The sequence below is a fragment of the Acomys russatus genome, chromosome 5, assembly GCF_903995435.1.
Source record: "Acomys russatus chromosome 5, mAcoRus1.1, whole genome shotgun sequence".
Classification (NCBI taxonomy): Eukaryota; Metazoa; Chordata; class Mammalia; order Rodentia; family Muridae; genus Acomys; species Acomys russatus.
Window position 1 is genome coordinate 30,277,782 of NC_067141.1, and position 18,817 is coordinate 30,296,598.

At 50.0% G+C, this 18,817-nt stretch overlaps 1 protein-coding gene and 6 non-coding genes across 8 annotated transcripts; all 7 read left to right on the plus strand.

Annotated features, from left to right (window-relative positions):
- The first annotated feature begins 7,443 nt into the window (after positions 1-7,443).
- Positions 7,444-7,518, plus strand: LOC127190188 (small nucleolar RNA SNORD26). The gene has a single exon (XR_007830698.1). It is a non-coding gene; the product is annotated as a small nucleolar RNA SNORD26 (small nucleolar RNA).
- Positions 7,519-8,061: 543 nt separating this feature from the next.
- Positions 8,062-8,134, plus strand: LOC127190187 (small nucleolar RNA SNORD28). Its single transcript, XR_007830697.1, has one exon. It is a non-coding gene; the product is annotated as a small nucleolar RNA SNORD28 (small nucleolar RNA).
- A 694-nt stretch (positions 8,135-8,828) lies between these two features.
- On the plus strand, positions 8,829-8,893 carry LOC127190186 (small nucleolar RNA SNORD29). The gene has a single exon (XR_007830696.1). It is a non-coding gene; the product is annotated as a small nucleolar RNA SNORD29 (small nucleolar RNA).
- Positions 8,894-9,068: 175 nt separating this feature from the next.
- Positions 9,069-9,137, plus strand: LOC127190189 (small nucleolar RNA SNORD30). The gene has a single exon (XR_007830699.1). It is a non-coding gene; the product is annotated as a small nucleolar RNA SNORD30 (small nucleolar RNA).
- Positions 9,138-9,328: 191 nt separating this feature from the next.
- On the plus strand, positions 9,329-9,395 carry LOC127190190 (small nucleolar RNA SNORD31). Its single transcript, XR_007830700.1, has one exon. It is a non-coding gene; the product is annotated as a small nucleolar RNA SNORD31 (small nucleolar RNA).
- Positions 9,396-9,574: 179 nt separating this feature from the next.
- On the plus strand, positions 9,575-9,700 carry LOC127190192 (small nucleolar RNA SNORD22). Its single transcript, XR_007830702.1, has one exon. It is a non-coding gene; the product is annotated as a small nucleolar RNA SNORD22 (small nucleolar RNA).
- Positions 9,701-13,011: 3,311 nt separating this feature from the next.
- On the plus strand, positions 13,012-18,786 carry Wdr74 (WD repeat domain 74). Of its 2 annotated transcripts, XM_051146063.1 has the most exons (11): positions 13,012-13,144; positions 13,224-13,330; positions 13,413-13,534; positions 14,793-14,868; positions 14,999-15,145; positions 15,299-15,400; positions 16,733-16,833; positions 16,912-16,967; positions 17,775-17,920; positions 18,194-18,250; positions 18,530-18,786. In XM_051146063.1, the coding sequence occupies exons 1-11, from the start codon at positions 13,081-13,083 to the stop codon at positions 18,707-18,709; spliced, it is 1,158 nt and encodes a 385-aa protein (XP_051002020.1). In that variant the 5' UTR covers positions 13,012-13,080; the 3' UTR covers positions 18,710-18,786. The 2 variants fall into 2 exon arrangements, with proteins under 2 accessions (XP_051002020.1, XP_051002022.1); XM_051146065.1 differs by lacking the exons at positions 13,012-13,144; positions 13,224-13,330 and adding an exon at positions 13,927-13,964.
- The last annotated feature ends 31 nt before the right edge of the window (positions 18,787-18,817 follow it).

Below are 18,817 nucleotides of genomic sequence, written 5' to 3' on the forward strand. Positions count from 1 at the left end.
GGAATTGAACTCAGGACCTCTGGAAGAGCAGTCAGTGCTTTTAACCTCTGAGCCATCTCTCCAGCCCTGGCAACAATGTTTCTTTAGAACAGTGTTAATCAAACTTGACTGTAGCCTTAGCGTAGTCCAGGGGCACTGAAGGCGCGTGAGCTGAGAACAGAAATAAACAGGTTTGTTGTTTCATTTAAAAGATTTTATGTGTGAGGGTTTTGTTTGCTGGTATAACTGCGCGCCGCATGCCTTTCTGGTGCCCCTGGAGACCAGAGCGGGTGTCAGATCCCATGGACCTGAGGTTACAGATGGTTGTTAGCTGCCGTTTGGGTCCTGGGAATTGTGCACTCTAGCTACAAAGTAAAGAATGGACTAGAAGGGAAGAAGCTGAAGTATGAATGACAGTTTGTGGCAAAAACCCAAGAGTAAGGCTGAGGATGTAGCTCCTTTAATAGAGGGTTTGCCAGCATACAAAAGTCCTGGGCTTGAACCTCACTGCCTCATAAACCCAGTATCGGACACACACCTGTAATCCCAGTACTAAAAAGGTAGAGACAAGAGGGTCCAAAGTTCAAAGTCATCCCGTCCTTGGCTAGATATGAGCTTCAGGCCAACCTGGGCTACATGAGACCATGTCTCAAAAACAAAATAAAAGCATAGGCTGGTGAGAAGGCTCATCAGGAAAAAACACTGCTGCACAGCCTGATGGCCTGAACTCAACGCCCGGAACCCAAACTGGAAGGACAGAACAGACTCCTCAAAGTTGTCCTCCGACTTCCACAGATATGCTAGCGCATGCACACTCCTGAACCCACACACACACACACACACACACACACACACACACACACACACACACAAATAAGGAAAAAAGCAAGAGGTTGTTGAAGTGTAACTTTTAAAAGTTGAAACATAGGGCTAGAGAGATGGCTCAGAGGTTAAGCACATGGACTGCAATTCCAGAGGTCCTGAGTTCAATACCCAGCAATGACAGGTGGCTCACACCCATCTGTAATGTGATCTGCTGCCCTCTTCTGGGCTGCAGGTGTACATGCAAGCAGAGCACTGTATACAAAACAATAAATAAATACATCTAAAAGTAAATAAGTAAATAAATAAAAGTTGAAACATAAATCAATACAAGCACAAAGTGGAACACATCAATGATTTTATTCAACTTATTAATTAAAGAAAGAACAAATAACTTATAACTGCTCAAAAGAGAATTCTAGGAAAGGAAAATTATAGTATGTCAGTCAAGAAATCTCAGCACTAGGGAGGCAGAGGCAGTGCCTCCCTGGATAGCTGAGTTGGAGACCATCTTGTTCTACAGAGGATTAGTACAGCCAGGGCTACACAAAGAAATCCTGTCTGAGAGAGAGAGAGAGGGAGAGAGAGAGAGAGAGAGAGAGAGAGAGAGAGAGAGAGAGAAAGAAAGAGGAGATTTATATGAGTTTGGCTTGCTTAGTCTGGTACCTATTATCTTGTAACCTCAAGACTAATGAGGTGAAGTTCAAAAGGAGCCTGGACTATTAGGGAATTAAGGGCAGCCAGAGCTACAGAAGATCCTGTCTCAAAACAACAACAAAAGCCAGGTGTGCTGGCACATGCTCGTAATCCCACCACTCGGGAAACAGAAGCAGGAGGACAGAAAGTTCAAGGCCAGCCTGGTCAACATGGTGACTTCCAGGCCAGCCACAGCTATATAAGTGAGACCTTAAAAAAAAAAAATCCAAATAGTAAAATACTAGTATGTATTTGCTAACAGGTAGAAAACTTGCTAAAGGCCTGAGAGTTCTTACAATGTGTACAAAACAAAACAAACAAACAAACAAAAAACAAACCAAACTTGAATTTAATCCCCATCACACATAAATTTAGACATGGTGGCACATGAGTGTAATCACAGCCCTCGGAAGATCATCAGACGCTCAAGATCCTCTGGGCTATACAGTAAGTTTGAGGGCTACATGAAATCCTGCCTCTAAAATAAAGTTAAAATTTTAAATTACATATAATATATAAAATAAATTTAATATATTTAAAAAGTTGTGTGTGGGCCAGGCGGTTGTGGCAGATGCCTTTAATCCCAGCACTTAGGAGGAGTTTGAGGTCAGCCTGGTCTACAGAATGAGTCTAGGACAACCAGGGCTATATAGAGAAACCCTGTCTCAAAAAAAACAAAAGAAAATGTGTGTGTGTTTGTTAGGACAGTGACCTGAATGATGACAGTTCTGAGTGCGTGTGAAAAAACTCTAAGAAACAAGAGAAGAAGAGCTTTATGACCTGTTTCTTCAAAAGGATGGAATTGCTCTTGGAATGTGTTTTCATGCCCCTCAGTTGCCACGCGCAACTTATCCCCTTCATGCACCTTGTCCTTGTGAATGTACACATTACGCATGGGACTCCTTTTAGCCCTCAGAGTATAAATTGGCTGGTGTTCTGAATGGAGTTGCCGATGGCATGAGGCTTTAGGCCACCTCGTTTATTGGCTCCATATAATAGCACTAGGGAGGCAGAGGCAGTGTCTCTCTGGATCTGAGTTTGAGACCACCCTGTTTTACAGCCAAGGCTACACAAAGAAATCCTGTTTTGAAAAGGACCAAAACAAAAAACAAAGCAAAAACATTCTCCTCTTCCTCCTCTTCTTTCTCCTCCCCCTCCCCCCCCAGGCGGGGTCTCTCTGTGTTAGCCTTGGCTATCCTGGACTCGCTTTGTAGACCAGGCTGGCCTCGAACTCACAGAGATCCGCCTGCCTCTGCCTCACGAGTGCTGGGATTAAAGGCGTGGGCCACCACGCTCAGCTTCTTCTTCTTTTTTTTTTTAAAGACAGGATTTCAACTATGTAACCCTTGCTGGCTTGGATCTCATTATGTGCAACATGCTGAGTTCTTCAAACTCTGCCTGCCTCCCTAATGCTGGATTAAAAGCATGCATCAACATGCCCAACATTATTTCTTTTTATTAAATTTATTTACTTCAGCTATCTGAGTGTCTTGCGTGCATGCATACATGAGTACCACATGTGTGCCAGGTGCCCTTGGAGGCCAGAAGTGGGCATCGGACCCCCTGGAACTGGAATTGCAAATGGCTGTGAGCTGGAAGCTGAACCAGGGTCTTCTGTAAGAGCAACCAGTGCTGACTTTGGAATCAGCCTGCCTGGAATTATGCCTTTGGATCTGATATTCCTTGTCTGGATAACACTCAGCATATTACCTAATCTCTTTAGGGCTCTGGTTCCTCACCTATTACTTTACCTTAACACCTTCCAACTTGAACAGTAGAATTATTGAGTGACGTCACAAAGAAGAGATTAGTAAGTGTTTACAAGGCAATCTAATGCACATAGATGACTAATGATGTGATGTTGCTGCAGTCTATAATTGTTACCTAAACAATTGGTAAATTTTAAGAATCACCGCACCTCCCCCCGCCCCCGCACATATCTAAGACTACCCTTATATAAAATGAGGATTGTCACTGTCTTTACCTCCTAGTATTGTGGGGTATTAACTCATAGACGGTGCTTAAAACGGTAAGCCCAGGTGGGTGAAGAGGTGTCAGACTCAGAAGTAGAGTACTTGTCTACATGCACATAGCCTAAGACTTAATTTATAGCACCGTTAAAAACAAAAACACTTAAACATGCTCCATAAATGACACCTAATGGTTGGCCCTACTTCAATCCGGGCCAAGATCATGGCAAAAACAGACCAGAAAACACAAAAAATCGGTCTCCAGAATGAGGCCTGACTGTGTTTCCCTGAAAGGCTCCATGCGAGGAAGGGGTCTCCAACCGAGCTCAGCCCGGGTCCCAGTACCTGAATCGCCCGCTGCGCTGACAACCTGGACGTCAGGCCCCATCTGTGCACTGGATGGATGGCGGGGACCCTGCCCCTTCTGTGGGCTGGACGGCTGGCGGGGACTCCGGTCAGTCTGCGGGCTGGACGGCTGGCGGGGAACCGATCCCGTCTGCGAGCTGGACGTCTGGGGGGTAACCGGCCCAGTCTGCGCGGTGGGCGGCTGGTGGAGAACCGGCCCCATCTGCGAGCTGGACCTCTGGGGAGTAACCGGCCCAGTCTGCGCGATGGGCGGCTGGTGGAGAACCGGCCCCATCTGCGAGCTGGACGGCTGGGGGGTAACCGGCCCAGTCTGCGCGATGGGCGGCTGGTGGAGAACCGGCCCCATCTGCGAGCTGGACCTCTGGGGGGTAACCGGCCCAGTCTGCGCGATGGGCGGCTGGAGAAGAACCGGCCCCATCTGTGAGCTGGACGTCTGGAGGGTAACCCGCCCCATCTGCGAGCTGGATGGCTGGAGGGTAACCAGCCCCATCTGTGAGCTGGACGGCTGGGAGGTAACCCGCCCCAGCTGTGAGCTGGACGGCTGGCAGAGAACCGGCCCCATCTGAGAGCTGGACGGCTGAGGGGTAACCGGCCCAGTCTGCGCAATGGACAGCTGGCGGAGAACCGGCCCTATCTGTGAGCTGGATGGCTGGGGGGTAACCGGTCCCAGCTGCGAGCTGGACGGCTGGGGGGTAACCGGTCCCAGCTGCGAGCTGGACAGCTGGGGCGTAACCCACCCCATCTGCGAGCTGGACGGCTGGCAGAGAACCGGCCCCAGCTGCGAGCTGGACGGCTGAGGGGTAATCGGCCCAGTCTGCGCGATGGACAGCTGGCGGAGAACCGGCCCCATCTGTGAGCTGGACGGCTGGGGGGTAACCGGTCCCAGCTGCGAGCTGGACGGCTGGGGGGTAACCGGCCCCAGCTGCGAGCTGGACGGCTGGGGGGTAAACGGCCCCAGCTGCGAGCTGGACGGCTGGAGGGTAACCGACGCAGTCTGATCGATGGCTGACTGGCAGAGAACCGGCCCCATCTGTGAGCTGGACGGCTCGGGGGGAACCGGTCCCATCTCTGAGCTGGGCGGCTGGCGAGGACCCCGCCTCGTCTGCGGGCTGGACGGCTGGTAGGGACCCCGCCTCTTCTGCAGGCTGGCCGGCTGGCGGGGTCTTCGCCCCATCCGCGGGCTGGATGGCTGGCGGGGACCCCGGCCCGTCCGCGGGCTGGATGGCTGGCGGGGACCCTGGCCCGTCTGCGGGCTGGACGGCTGGGGGGTAACCAGTCCCATCTGCGCAAGGTACGGCTGGGGGAGAACCAGCCCCATCTGCAAGCTAGACGGCTGGTGGAGAGCCGACCCTGTCTGCGAACTGGACGGCTGGGGGGTAACCGGTCCCATCTGCGCAAGGTACGGCTGGAGGAGAACCAGCCCCATCTGCAAGCTAGACAGCTGGAGGGGAACCGGCCCCACTTGCGAGCTGGACGGCTGGGGTGGAACCGGCCCCGTCTGCGCGATGGACGGCTGCGGGGGAACCGGCCCCATCTCCGAGCTGGACGTCTCGGGGGGAAGCGGCCCCGTCTGCGCGATGGACGTCTGGGGGGGAAGCGGCCCCGTCTGCGGGCTGGACGGCTGGCGGGGACGCCGGCCCGTCTGCGGGCTGGACGGCTGGTGGGGAGCCGACCCTGTCTGCGAACTGGACGGCTGGGGGGTAACCGGTCCCATCTGCGCAAGGGACGGCTGGGGAAGAACCAGCCCCATCTGCAAGCTAGACGGCTGGGGGGGAACCGGCCCCACTTGCGAGCTGGACGGCTGGGGTGGAACCGGCCCCGTCTGCGCGATGGACGGCTGCGGGGGAACCGGTCCCATCTCCGAGCTGGACGTCTCGGGGGGAAGCGGCCCCGTCTGCACGATGGACGTCTCGGGGGGAAGCGGCGCCGTCTGCGCGATGGACGTCTCGGGGGGAAGCGGCCCCGTCTGCGCGATGGACGGCTGGGGGGAAACCGGCCCCATCTGTGCGATGGACGGCTGCGGGGGAACCAGCCCCGTGTGCGAGCTGTACAGCTGGGGGGGAACCGGTCCAGTCTGCGCGTTGGACGGCTGCAGGGGAACCGGCCCTATCTCTGAGCTGGACGGCTGGGCGGAAACCGGCCCCGTCTGTGCGATGGACGGCTGGGGGGGAACCGGCCCCGTCTGCGCGATGGACGGCTGGGGGGGAACCGGCCCCGTCTGCGCGATGGACGGCTCGGGGGGAACAGGCCCCGCCTGCGAGCTGGACGGCTGGGGGGTAACCGGCCCCGCCTGCGAGCTGGACGGTTGTGGGGGAACCAGCCCAGTCTGCGCGATGGACGGCTGGGGGGTAACCGGCCCCGCCTGCGAGCTGGACGGTTGTGGGGGAACCAGCCCAGTCTGCGCGATGGACGGCTGGGGGGTAACCGAGACATCGTGGGTGGAGTGTTCAGTAGGTTCAGGATCCATCTCTATGGATCTACACGCGGGTTTAGCGTGAGTGAGGGCAAGGAATCACGTTAAATACGGGCACCGGTGGCAATGACCCAGTCAGTGAGTCAGTGGAGACACGGTGGTCCCGAAGCCAAACCTCCAGCAACGACGTTTCATTCGTAGTGGGTTGGGACAGCCTAGCGCAGGGCCGAGGGCGTGCCGCACTCTGCTAAAGCGCCTGCGCCTCTTTTTCGCGCCGCAACTTCAAAGGCGGAGCGCTGCTCACGCACCTTTTAGTGGACTCCTCTACCCACAATTCCCCCGGCTCACACGACGTTTGCGTGAGCACGCACGTCGCTCTTGGTCACGCCTCCAAATCCCGTGGGCCTCTGCGAAATAGTATTTATAGGTCGGCCATTGTTCTTTTCGGTCTCATTTTTCTGCGAATCGGGTGAGTGTCTGTTTGTGCTTCGGTTTTTAGCTTTACGCGCCCCCTCCCCCCAGCTTGCCTGCATACGAGGCTAGTTTTGACCCCACAAAGATTTACGTACGTTTTTAGCTAAAGGCGTGAAGTACCACCTGGTTTTTTTCTTTTTCTTTTTTTTGTTTTTTCGAGACGGTTTCTCTGTAGCCTTGGCCATCCTGGACTCACTTTGTAGACCAGGCTGGCCTGGAACTCACAGAGATCCGCCTGCTTCTGCCTCCCGAGTGCTGGGATTAAAGGCGTGCGCCACCACGCCCGGCTCTCCTGTTTTTTGTTTTGTTTTTTTCTTATAGAGCTTTTGTTTCTGGTGGTCTTATTTAGGAGACCACATGGACATAGGATGTCCTAGATGTGATTTTTGTGTGCACTGTTCCGTAGCTTGGGCCGAGGAGGTTATGTTTGGGTGGCTTTGTGAAGGACAAAATGAAGGCGGCAGTGCCGGGCCATCCCCTGTGATGAGTACCTTTTCACAGACCTGTACTGATCTCCGTGAGGAAGAGTAACTCTGAGGAAGCTGGCCCTGCTACCGCCGCCTTCCTCGCAGCTTTCTTAAAAAAGCGGCCTATCGGTAACTGGATGTTAACTCTTTACAGGTTTGATGCACTTGTCCGCATACAAGAGAATGGGAGCAGGCTTACTTTTTGGAGTAAGTGTCTTACTTGAATTTTTGTTGTTGCCTGTAAGTTGTGAATGTGCCACAGGGATGATTTGAAAGTTGAACTCTCTCTTTCTGATGGTGTAGTGGAGAGAAACTGAGGAGTCTGAGTAGCACAGTCTGCGACAGGTATCTTGGTTTGGAGTAAAGTCTGTTACTAAAGTCTTTGGTTTTGGTTTGTTTCTGTTTTCTCTCAGGTATGGCTAATTACAAAGGAAGTTACAGTTTGGAGCCGGGCAATTTCATTGATAAAGATAGCCGGAGTCGCTGGTGGTACAGGTGGGTAAAGATGGCTTGCGCCTTTTTTTTGGGAGGAGGTAGCACGTGCAGGTGACCAGTTGATGATGAGTGTAGATGACAAGCATATGGCTGAGCTCTAGTGATGTCACGTTACTACTGAAAAATGGGTCGAAGATGGACAGGTGCTGGGGTGGCAGTGGTTACCTTAAAAACAGTAACTTGTGGTTGTTGGTTTTGTTTTTTTCTGTGTCCAGGATACTGTAACTTTATGAAAGTTTCAAGCGACCTCCCAGGATGAGTGCAGGTAATTGGTCTAAATGGGCTCTGGCCTTCTCGTCCCTGGAGAGTCTGAAATAAGGAGAGAGGTGCTGGAGCAGGGCTCCACTTAAAGAGTGCCTCAGTGCAAGTGCTGGTCACTGTCAGATGATTTGAGTTGGTACGCTGATGCTCTGTGAGGCTGTCGGTTAAAGCATGTTAGAGTTCTGATGGCAGTTTCCGGTGGGGAAGGCGTTCTGCTCTGTCCTGATGCTCCGTGAGGCTGTCGGTTAAGGCGTGTTAGAGTTCTGATGGCAGTTTCCGGTGGGGAAGGCGTTCTGCTCTGTCCTGTCCTGATGAATGAGAATGACTGCTTATTATCCTTTCCAGGTTCTCCTGATGGTGATTTCTTCATCTAAAGGTGAGATTGTCCTGATAATACTGAGCCTGTTATGATGGCGAACGGGCTTTGTCACTAAAGCGAGCCCCCTTTAGCAATTGCTTTCTGGTTTGTTTTTTTTTTCATGATTCAGTTGTCTCATTAATAGTACACAGAACAAACTGCGCTTGTTGCTATGGTTTTGGCAAAAAACAGTAAGCGCCATGTGAGCAATATGTTCCTGCCTGTCCCTTAATAAATGCCTTTAATGGTTTGGGGCAGGCAGAGTTGGAATACAGCAAGGGCCTTAACTTTGTGGAGGCCTTAGTCCATTCCTGTATACCACCAATCTCCATTGTGCACAGGATAATTTTTTTGCATGAGGTTTGATTGCCAGTTGTTTTTTTGTTTTGTCTGTTTTTGGAGACAGGATTTCGCTGTGTAGTCTTGGCTGTCCTGGACTTGCTTTGTAGACCAGGCTGGCCTCGAACTCACAGCAATCTGCCTGCCTCCCGACCGCTGGGATTAAAGGCATGCGCCATGATTGCCAGTTTCTATGATGAATCAAACTAGCTCACTATGACTGCCAGTGAATACACAGGAACACCTGAGAAACTGGAAAGTGCAGTGTAGGGCCAGGAGTCCTGTGCCCAGCCTTCTGTTCAGTATTTTGCTCTCTTTTCCCCAGGTCCCATTAGCGATGCCATGCTTGGGTTTGCGCACAGGTGAGTAACTTCAGTGTGTGGTGCATGGATTTGGGCTTTCAAAGTTCCTAAGATGCCAAGTAACAAGTACATGATGACTTTCATAGAATCTCGTTCGGCTGATGATTGCTGTTGAGACCTGGAAATCTGATCATCTTTTTTCCCTTCTCTTGGAATGATGGGTCAGATGGGAGCCATGTGGGGCAAGCTTTAAACATTGCTAACCGTCTTGTTTTCAGATGTGCTGTCTGGCCTAGAGACAAGGAGCCGTGCCAGGTAAGTGCTTTGTAATATCATTTGCTGTAGTGTATTAGGTGACATTGTGTTCTTGATCCGGTGAATTCCTGCTCACCATGATGAATTGAATACCGCCCCAGTCTGATAGCTGTGAAGAAAGGTATTTACTGAGTTGTGAGCTCACCTTGGTCAAATAGGAGCTAACATAAGTTCAATACAAATAGTTCTCTCCTAAGCAATAAGGTTAATTGTACCAATTTCTGTTATCGTGCAGGAAAGTTAAGCATGTCTTCACTCAGTCTGGGCTGAAATGAGGTGAGAAAACTTAGATATAAGGTGTAGTGAGCCTATTAATTTCCCCATGAGGAAACATCCACATGTCTTACTTCCTGTACTAGCCCCAGAGCCTGAAAAGGTGAACCCACTGGGGCTGGCTGGGGGAAAGGAGGAAAACTTGTTCCAGAAGGAACTGTCTGAGGGATTGAGTTTTGGTAACAGGAAGGGGAGAATTGTCATGGACGAAAATATAAGGTGGTTTGTCTTTTCCAGGTCTGCAGAAAGAAGGAGATGCATAGATGGAACAAGCATCAAAGATCTCTGATCCTCTTGTAATTTTGGTTATTTGGAGTTCTGTGTCATCCTTGTTTTCCTAGTAATAAAAGTATTTTTTACCATTTGTTGTGTGAGCTATTATATCTGGTATGAGTGGCTTGCATAAGTCTGCCTTGATTGTGAAAAAGGACCCTTATAAGTATGTAAGGACCAACAAAGAAAGTTAAAGATAATGCTGACAAATCCTGTGCTAAAGAAGAGACCAGGGCAAAGGAGATTGCCCCTACGCCAGGAAAGAAGGATGGATCTTTACAAGGAATTACCCATTAGACAAGGCTGTGGGCTATTGAAGCCACTGTTAATTCTAACTAAGGGTGGGGGTCGGGGAGCAAACCGGCACACTACTTGAAAGGAAGGTGGATCTCAAAGGATAGCCTGGGCTACAGATTTGAGTTCAAGACAGCTGGAAGGCATAAGACCCGAGGGTTCTTTTTTTTTTTTTTTAAAGGTTTATGTATACAATGTTCTGCCTGCTTTACGCCTGCAGGCCAGAAGAGGGCACCAGATCTCATCGTAGATGGTTGTGAGCCACCAAGTGGTTGCTGGAAATTGAACTCAGAACCTCTGGAAGAGCAGACAGTACCCTTACTAACCACTGAGCCATCTCTCCAGCCTAAGACCTGAGTTTTATTCTAGCCAGTTTGGGTTAAAGCTAGGTTTCCAACTTCGTATTGTTTCCAAGAAGATACTGAAGACCTTACTTAGCCAGGATTTTTAAGATTTTTTACATATGCAGTGTTTGCCTGCTTGTACCCCTGCAGGCCAGAAGAGGGCACCAGATCACATAGATGCCTGTGAGCCACCATGTGGTTGCTGGGAATTGAACTAAGGACCTCTAGAACAGCAGTCAGCGTTAACCACTTAGCCATCTTTCCAGCCTCACTTTTTTTTTTTTTTTTGAGACAAGGCCTCTGTTAACCTTGGCTGTCCTTTTGTAGACTCAGCTATCCGTCTGCTGGGATTAAAGGTATGCACCACCACTTGGAGCTACCAATGTTCACATATTTAACAAGGTGACAGCCTAAAAAGCAAACTTGGAGCCATCATGTTGGGTGCTGGCAAGCAGGGATCAAGACAGTGTTTTGGACATCTATGTCCTACCATGTCAGGAAGAAGCTACTCAGTACTTAACGTCCCACTGGGACACCACTACACCTTCCTAAAGAAAGTCATAGAAGAGACTAAGGAAACAAGATGGAAAAGAGGTCACCTAGGCTTTGAGATTCTGAAGTGTGTGATCCCAGGGATTGTGCAAGCAGACTGAGTACTCAAGTGAGGCAGAGAGTAAAGAACAGGTTTAAATCACTATTTCTGAACTGTGAAACATTGATTTGTTTATATATTGGAGAATAATTAAAGCATAAGGCCTTAGGAACCACAACTGTAAAAGCAAAACAAAAGTTAAGGCTAAGTAGGGGGAGATAACCAACCGTGTCACTTCTGGCCGGTTCTTTTGGCTAAGATCACTATATTGTGGGACTAGAAAATGGAAAAGAATCTTCACTGTCTATTTTTTTGAGACTAGAAAATGGAAAAGAATCTTCACTGTCTATTTTTTGACTTGGTATTGCAGTATTTCCAAGAATGGTGCACTCTCCCTAGGGTATATGTTTAAAGCAAGCATCTATTCGTAGGAACTTACAAGAACTTGTAGCTACATGTCTTATTACTGTTTTATCACTCTCTAGAAACATGTAGAAATGTAATCTGTTTTCCAAATGTTGAAGTTAAAAGCTATCTACCACCACTCTTGCCTGGCTTTATTTGTGATACTTTCTTTCTTATGGTTTTCAGACACAGGGTCGGTCTCTCTCTCTCTCTCTCTCTCTCTCTCTCTCTCTCTCTCTCTCTCTCTCCTCTCCTCTCCTCCCTCTCTCTCTCTCTCTCTCTCTCTCTCTCTCTCTCTCTCGTTTGAGATGGTTTCTCTGTGTAGCCTTGGCTTTGTAGACCAGGCTGGCTTCCAACTTACAGCAATCGCCTGCCTCTGCTTCCCGGAGTGCAGGGATTGCAGGTGTGCACCACCAAGCGGAGCTGCCCCCCACCCGCACCTCCCCCAAGACAGGGTTTCCCTGTGTAGCCTTGGCTGTCCTGGACTCCCTTTGTAGACCAAGCTGGCCTTGAACACAACTCAGAATTCTGCCTTAGTCTGTGCTGAGACTAAAGGCGCATGCCATCACCACCCAGCACTGTGATCTTAGTATGTGTATTTTATTCCTTTTATGTAGATGGTTGTTTAGAGTGTATTTGTGTTTTCAGATCTCTTGTTCCTCTTGGTTTTGTTTGTTTGTTTGTTGGGGGTTTTTTGTTTGTTTTGTTTTGTTTTTGTTTTTCGAGACAAGGTCTCTCTGTGTTAGCCTTGGCTGTCCTGGACTCACTTTGTAGACCAGGCTGGCCTGGAACTCACAGCGATCCGCCTGCCTCTGCCTCCCGAGTGCTGGGATTACAGGCGTGCACCACCATGCCTGGCTTTTTTCCCCCCCTTCCCCAATGAGTTTTAGGGTTTTTTGTTGTTGTTGCTGTTTTGTTTTTTGTTTTTTCTAAATACAGTATTCTGCCTGCCTGTATGCCTGCAAGCCAGAAGAGGGCACCAGATCTCATTATAGATGGTCATAAACCACGATATGGTTATCTGGGATTGAACTCAGGACCTTTGGAAGAACAGTCAGTGCTCTTAACCTTTAAGTCATGTCTTCAGCCCCGAGTTCTAAGTTTCTGAATGCACGTACACACAGTTTGGGCGTACATTTTTGTTGTTCGTTTATTTTGTTTTTGAGACAGGGTTTCTCTGTATGGCCTTGACTGTCCTGGACTCGCTTTGTAGACCAGGCTGGCCTCAAAGTCATAGCAAGTGATCTGCCTGCCTCTGACTCCCGATTGCTGGGATTACAGGCATATGCCACCACCCTGGTTTCCAAAGTTGTTGTTTTTGTTTCTTAGAGACAGGGTTTCTCTGTGTAGCCTTGGCTGTCCTGAACTGGCTTTGTAGACCAGGCGGGTCTCGAACTCAGAGAGATCCTCCTGTCCCTACCTCCGGAGGGCTGAGATTAAGAGTGTTCCTTTTTGAGGGGTGGGAGTTAAGAGGGGAAGGAAGGAAGAAAAGGGAAACAAATGGCAGGACGAAGAGGGGAGAAGGAGGATGGGAGGGAGGGAGGAGTAGCGGGACAGAGACCAGTGTTGTCAGATCGAATCCGGCGCCCATTGATGATGCACTGGTGGCGCGCCGGAAGTGCGAGCCATCGACGACTCTGCGATGGCGGCTACCTCTGCTCGCTGGAACCATGTGTGGGTTGGCACCGACACTGGAATCCTGAAAGGTGAGTATCTGAGTTGTTCGTCGGAAAGTACAGGGGTCGCTTTTTGTCACCCCAGCGTGACTGACATTCTCGCCCCCAGGGGTGAACCTTCAGCGGAAACACGCTGCAAACTTCACGCCATCCGGACAGCCGCGGCGTGAGGAGGCAGTGAATGCTCTGTGCTGGGGTAGAGGCGGCGAAACCCAGGTGAGTAGCCCCTGGCTAGGACGGAGGTAGGAGACGCCCGGGCAGCCTCGTTCTTGTCCCATCCTTCTTTCTCTGCTTGCAGATCTTGGTGGGCTGCGCGGACAGGACAGTGAGGCACTTTAATGCCGAGGAGGGTACATTCCAGAGCCAGAGATACTGCCCAGGCGGGGAGGGCACGTTCCGAGGTCTCGCCCAGGCGGATGGGTAAGGACTACACCCTAGCTCAGGTGACAGAGCGTTGATGCTCCCTTGGGTGAGCCGAATACACTAAGTGAAACCCTTAGGTGATAGGATAGGTAATTGCAACGATTACCTTATAACATGCTTTCATTGGACAGCTACTAACCAAATGCCAGACATGAGGGAAAAGTACAGGAATTTTGGGTAAAGCTTGTGTCTTTATAAAGTTGCATCCTAGAGTTTTTATCCTGTCTCTTTTATAACGTTCTGTAAAAATAATTTAATACTTTTGAGCATGCGAGCATGCGTTTAAGTCGTGATTGACAAAAAAACGAACAAGATAATGAAGCTTTCAAAGCGATGCTAGGAAGAAAGGGTCACCTAGGTTGGTAACCTAGGTGCCACTTTTTTTTTAGATGAGTGAAGAGAGAAGGCTGCTTTGGTAATTCAACAGGTCAGCTCCAGAAAAGAGGATGGAGTTTAGAGCTGGGTCTTAAAGTCAGAGAAGAGACAAGGGCATTCCAAAAAGCAGAGGCTGACAGGTTAAAAGACTAAAAGTCTACATACACGGGACAAGTAGCATTTGGAGGTTGAAGTCAAGGAAGCATCATTGTACGTGTAAGTTTGGCTTTGTATTTGGCTGAGATTAAATGGAAAGAGCTTTTGTACTAAGCTGAGGTTTTATTTCATAGGTAATAGAGAGTATATTGGGTTTTTTGAATGGGAAGTGCCATGGACAGAGCTCTGAGCTTGTAGGAGTGAGGAGTATCAGAGATGCTGCTTGCCACAGCCCAGGCAAGCAATATAGAGCTTGAATGTAGGTAGGCAGGTGTGAGGAAGATCGTGAACACAGACTATAGACACAGACTCTCTAGAGCCTGGGAGACGACTTGGGCTTCTTGGGAAGAGGTTTATGTTATTGTTGTTTGGTTTTTTCTTTTCTTCTTTCTTTCCTTCTTTTTTTCACCCCAAGACAGGGTTTCTCTGTGTAGCCCTGGAACTCACTTTGTAGATCAGGCTGCCTTGGCCTCCTAAGTGTTGGGTTTAAAGGACTGTGCCACCATGCCTGGCTCCCCCTTTTGGGGGGGGCTGTTGTTTGTTTGTTTTTGAGCACCGTCTTATTTAGCCAGGATGGTCTTGAGCTCACTGTGTAGCTCAGACTGACTTTGAATTCTTGCCCCACCCCCCCCCCCATTACTTCTCATGCCTTTACCAGGAGGCATGTACTACAAAACCTGGGTTACACTTTTCAAATTCCCAATGTTCCCTCCCCTGGTTGCAGCACCCTTATCACATGTGTGGATTCTGGGATCCTCAGAGTCTGGCGTGACAATGACAAGGAAGCATCCTCTGATCCAGTAAGGTTCACCTGCCCCAGTGGCTGAGGAGGAGGGTGGGAGGCAGGGTGAGAGTCTAACTGGGGAATTTGGTAGAGGAAAGATTAAAGGCCAAGCACTCTGGGACTGACTCATCTCTGATTCTTTTCAGCTCTTGGAACTGAAGGTGGGTCCTGGGGTGTGTAGGATGCGACAAGACCCTGCACACACCCACATGGTTGCTACATGTGGGAAAGAGAATGCTTTGAAAGTATGGGACCTACAGGGGTCTGAGGAGCCTGTTTTCCGGGCCAAGAATGTGAGTCATGAGATACTGTGTCTGAGGTTGGGGGACGTGGAGGCCACTGACTGTGCTCAGAGCCTTGATGGGGTGGGGGCGGGTGATGGGGGACTGAGGGAAACAGGCCAGGTTTCCCAACACCTTGTGTCACATATGTACCTTCTGCACCAGGTGCGGAACGATTGGCTTGATCTACGGGTTCCTATTTGGGACCAAGATATACAGTTCCTCCCTGGGTCACAGAAACTTGTCACATGCACAGGATACCACCAGGTGAGACTCTCTTGCTTACTCCTGGATTAAAACAGCTTTCTGGGGGTAAGGTGGGGAAACTGTCTCCCATGGTGTCTCACCATCTTCCGTCCTGGGATCTGATGTTTTATTTTGTTTTTGATTTTCAAAACAGGATTTCTCTGTGTAGTCTTGGCTGTCCTGGACTCACTTTGTAGACCAGACTGGCCTCGAACTCACAGCAATCTGCCTGCCTCTGCCTCCCAAGTGCTGGGATTAAAGGTGTGTGCCACCGCGCCCGGCTCGTCCTAGGATCTGAAAGGAGCTCATACTCTCTCAGTTGTCCGAGCCCATGCATTCTGGAGTGGTCTTTTTGTTCTTCCCTGAGACAGGGTTTTCTCTGTGTAGCCCTGGCTGTCCTGGACTCACTTTGTAGACCAGGCTGGCCTTGAACGCACAGTGATCCACCTGCCTCTGCCTCCCAGAGTGCTGGGATTAAAGGCGTGAGCCACCACACCTGCCTAAAGGTAGAATTTCTTGAACTCTTTTTATTTCTCCTACCTAGAAGGGAAAATAGCAAAGGGAGTATTGCTACACGGTAGGTTCCACAGGGAACAGATCCCTTGGGCAGACAGCAGGTTGGCTGTCAAAACAATTGCATAACCCTTCCATCTAGTACTAGCCAGGCTCATGAGCTCTGACTGGGCATATTCTGGATGGTATGGTCACAGAGAGAACTTTGTAGTCCTTATGCAGTCTGATTTGCTTTGGGGACCCCTTTCTGGTCTCAGCTCTATCAGTTTTGTGTGCGGGCTTGGCTAGGGATCTTTGTGGCCTATTTCATTTGAAGTTCTGAGACTCAGCCAGGATTGGGTCGCTGTTTGTCATTTGTATATTCCTGCACATTAAAGTCTCATGCAGGTACTAGGGCTTCGCTCACAACACATGACGAGCTGCTCATTCCTCCCTTGGTGAGACTAAGCTTTCCTGCTTGAAGTTCGCCACTTTCTAGCTTTGGTCTCATGTGCTTTTCTAGCCCTCCACTCAGACTGTGCTCATGCTGCTGACCCCTCCCCCAACACTGAGATGTGGCACAGACCTCACATGAGAAAGCAGTCTTGCCGGGTGTGGTAGTACACCCGTTTAATCCTAGCACTTGGGAAGCAGAGACAGGTAGATCTCTAACCTCGAGGCCAGCCTGGTCTACAGAGCAAGTTCCAAGACAGCCAGGGCTATGTAGAGAGACCCTGTCTCAAAACAACAATTAACAACAACCATAACAAAAGTAAGCAGTCTTCAGAAGGGTGATAAATATAAAGATGCTGGGGGCCAGTGTGGGGAAGGGCACTCTTATGAGTCTCAGTCTTCTCCTAGGTCCGTGTCTATGATCCAGTCTCCCCGCAGCGCCGGCCGGTCCTAGAGGCCACCTACGGAGAGTACCCACTGACAGCCATGACCCTTACTCCTGAGGGCAAGTGAGTGTTGAGGGCAGGGAAAGTGCTCTGGAGGGCTTCAGAAGTCGAACTGAGTCCTCTCTCTGGTCTCCTCCTTAGTTCCGTCATCGTAGGGAACACTCACGGGCAGCTGGCAGAAATTGATTTTCGGCAAGGTGAGTGGAGGACGGGTTGTGTGAGCGGGGGAAGGGGCAAAGAGGAAGTCAGATACTGCAGTTACGGAGCCCTGTCAGTGGCGCATTCATTCTTTGAGTTCAGGTTCTGATTTCACCAAAAACTGTAACCTTGGTCCCCGTGTCTTTGTTTCCTTGCCTATAAAATCGGAATGTCATTGGTAACTATTGTTTTTAAAATTACAAGTATTATCTGTAGGCCCAGCTAGCAATCAATCAAGACACAGACACTTGTTACATTTTAAGATAGCCTTAGTTAACCTGGGGCAGGGCAGATATCAGTCCTCTAAATTGGCTCCCATAGTGGGGCAGGCATGGGATCCCTGTCTCAATCCCATGCTATCTGCTTCTAGTAACTTCTGTCAAGCTACCTCCCACCCATAATCCCAAACACTTGCTCATGTTCTTCATCTGGGCTGGATTCTCCATCCACGCCGCCGGCCATGTGCTTCTCCTCCAGCTAACCCATGGCGGCCTTCCTCTCTTCACTTCAGGTCTCCTTCTCCTGGTGGCGAGTGTCCTACTACTTCCCAGAATTCCTCTCTCCTAGCCCTATCTATCTCCTTTGCCCTGCCCAGGTGGGATGGCTTTTTATTAAGCAAAAGGTTAGTCAAGAGACAGTAAGCACTACCTAGCATCAAAATACACCAGACTATCCCCTAACAGGTAACTCCTGTTTCTAGGTTATTTTGAGGCTTAAATACTGAAACACACATGGTTTGAACAGTAACAGTAAACGAATGTTGATGGGCTGGGTAGCTGACACTGACGCCCTGCACCCTTCTCCAGGGCGTCTACTGGGCTGTCTGAAGGGGCTGGCCGGCAGTGTGCGTGGGCTGCAGTGCCACCCTTCCAAGCCCCTATTAGCCTCGTGTGGCTTGGACAGAGTCTTGAGGATACACAGGATCCGCCATCCACGTGGGCTGGAGCATAAGGTGAGAGCCAAGACCTTTGACTTTCACGCTTACTTTTTTTGGAGCTTACCCCTTTCCTGTACCCCACATTAAAGTCTCTCTCTGTCTGTCTGGGCTCGAGACTCCTTTATTTTACAGGAGTTTTGTTGTTTTGTTTTGTTTTGTTTTTTTGAGACAGGGTTTCTTTGTGTAGCCTTGGCTGTCCTGGCACTCACTCTGTAGAGCAGGCTGGCCTTGAACTCAGAGATCTGCCAGCTTCTGTCTCCACCACCACCCACCTGGCTTATTTTACAGGTTTATCTCAAGTCTCAGCTGAACTGCCTTCTCCTGTCAGGCCGGGATAACTGGGAGGTGAGCAACTAGTTAGGTGTAGGAATTTGGGAGCCAAAGGCATGATGGTGAGGGATTCTCTGTGGAAAGGATGGGAGGTGGTAGAACACAGACCGGAGTGTCTCTTTGCTGTCAGTTTCCCTGAGAGATGCTCAAGGCCTTGCAGGCTTATTGCCGAGGGCAGGCACTCCAGAACTCAAAGGCAGTGGTTTCTAGATCCACATGGTGGTGCCCAGATGATTTGTTTTTCAGCCAGTCTGTTTCTCTGTGCCTGCCCTGAGTGTCCTTCCCCCTCATCAGGATGAGCCCCAGGAACCTCAAGAGTCCAACTTGGTGCCCTCAGAAGACACAGAGACAGATGAACTTTGGGCATCTTTGGAGGCAGCTGCCAAGCGGAAGCTCCCTGATTTGGACCAGACACAAAGTGCTCTCCAAATCAGAAGGAAGAAAAAAAATCGGCCTGGATCCACCAGTCCTTGAAGGACTTGAAGCCCCTTGCTTCCTTTGTTATTAAACAGCCCAACACACACTGAGATGCTGAACTTTTTTTTTTTAAAGATTTATTTATTATGTATACAGGGTCCTCCC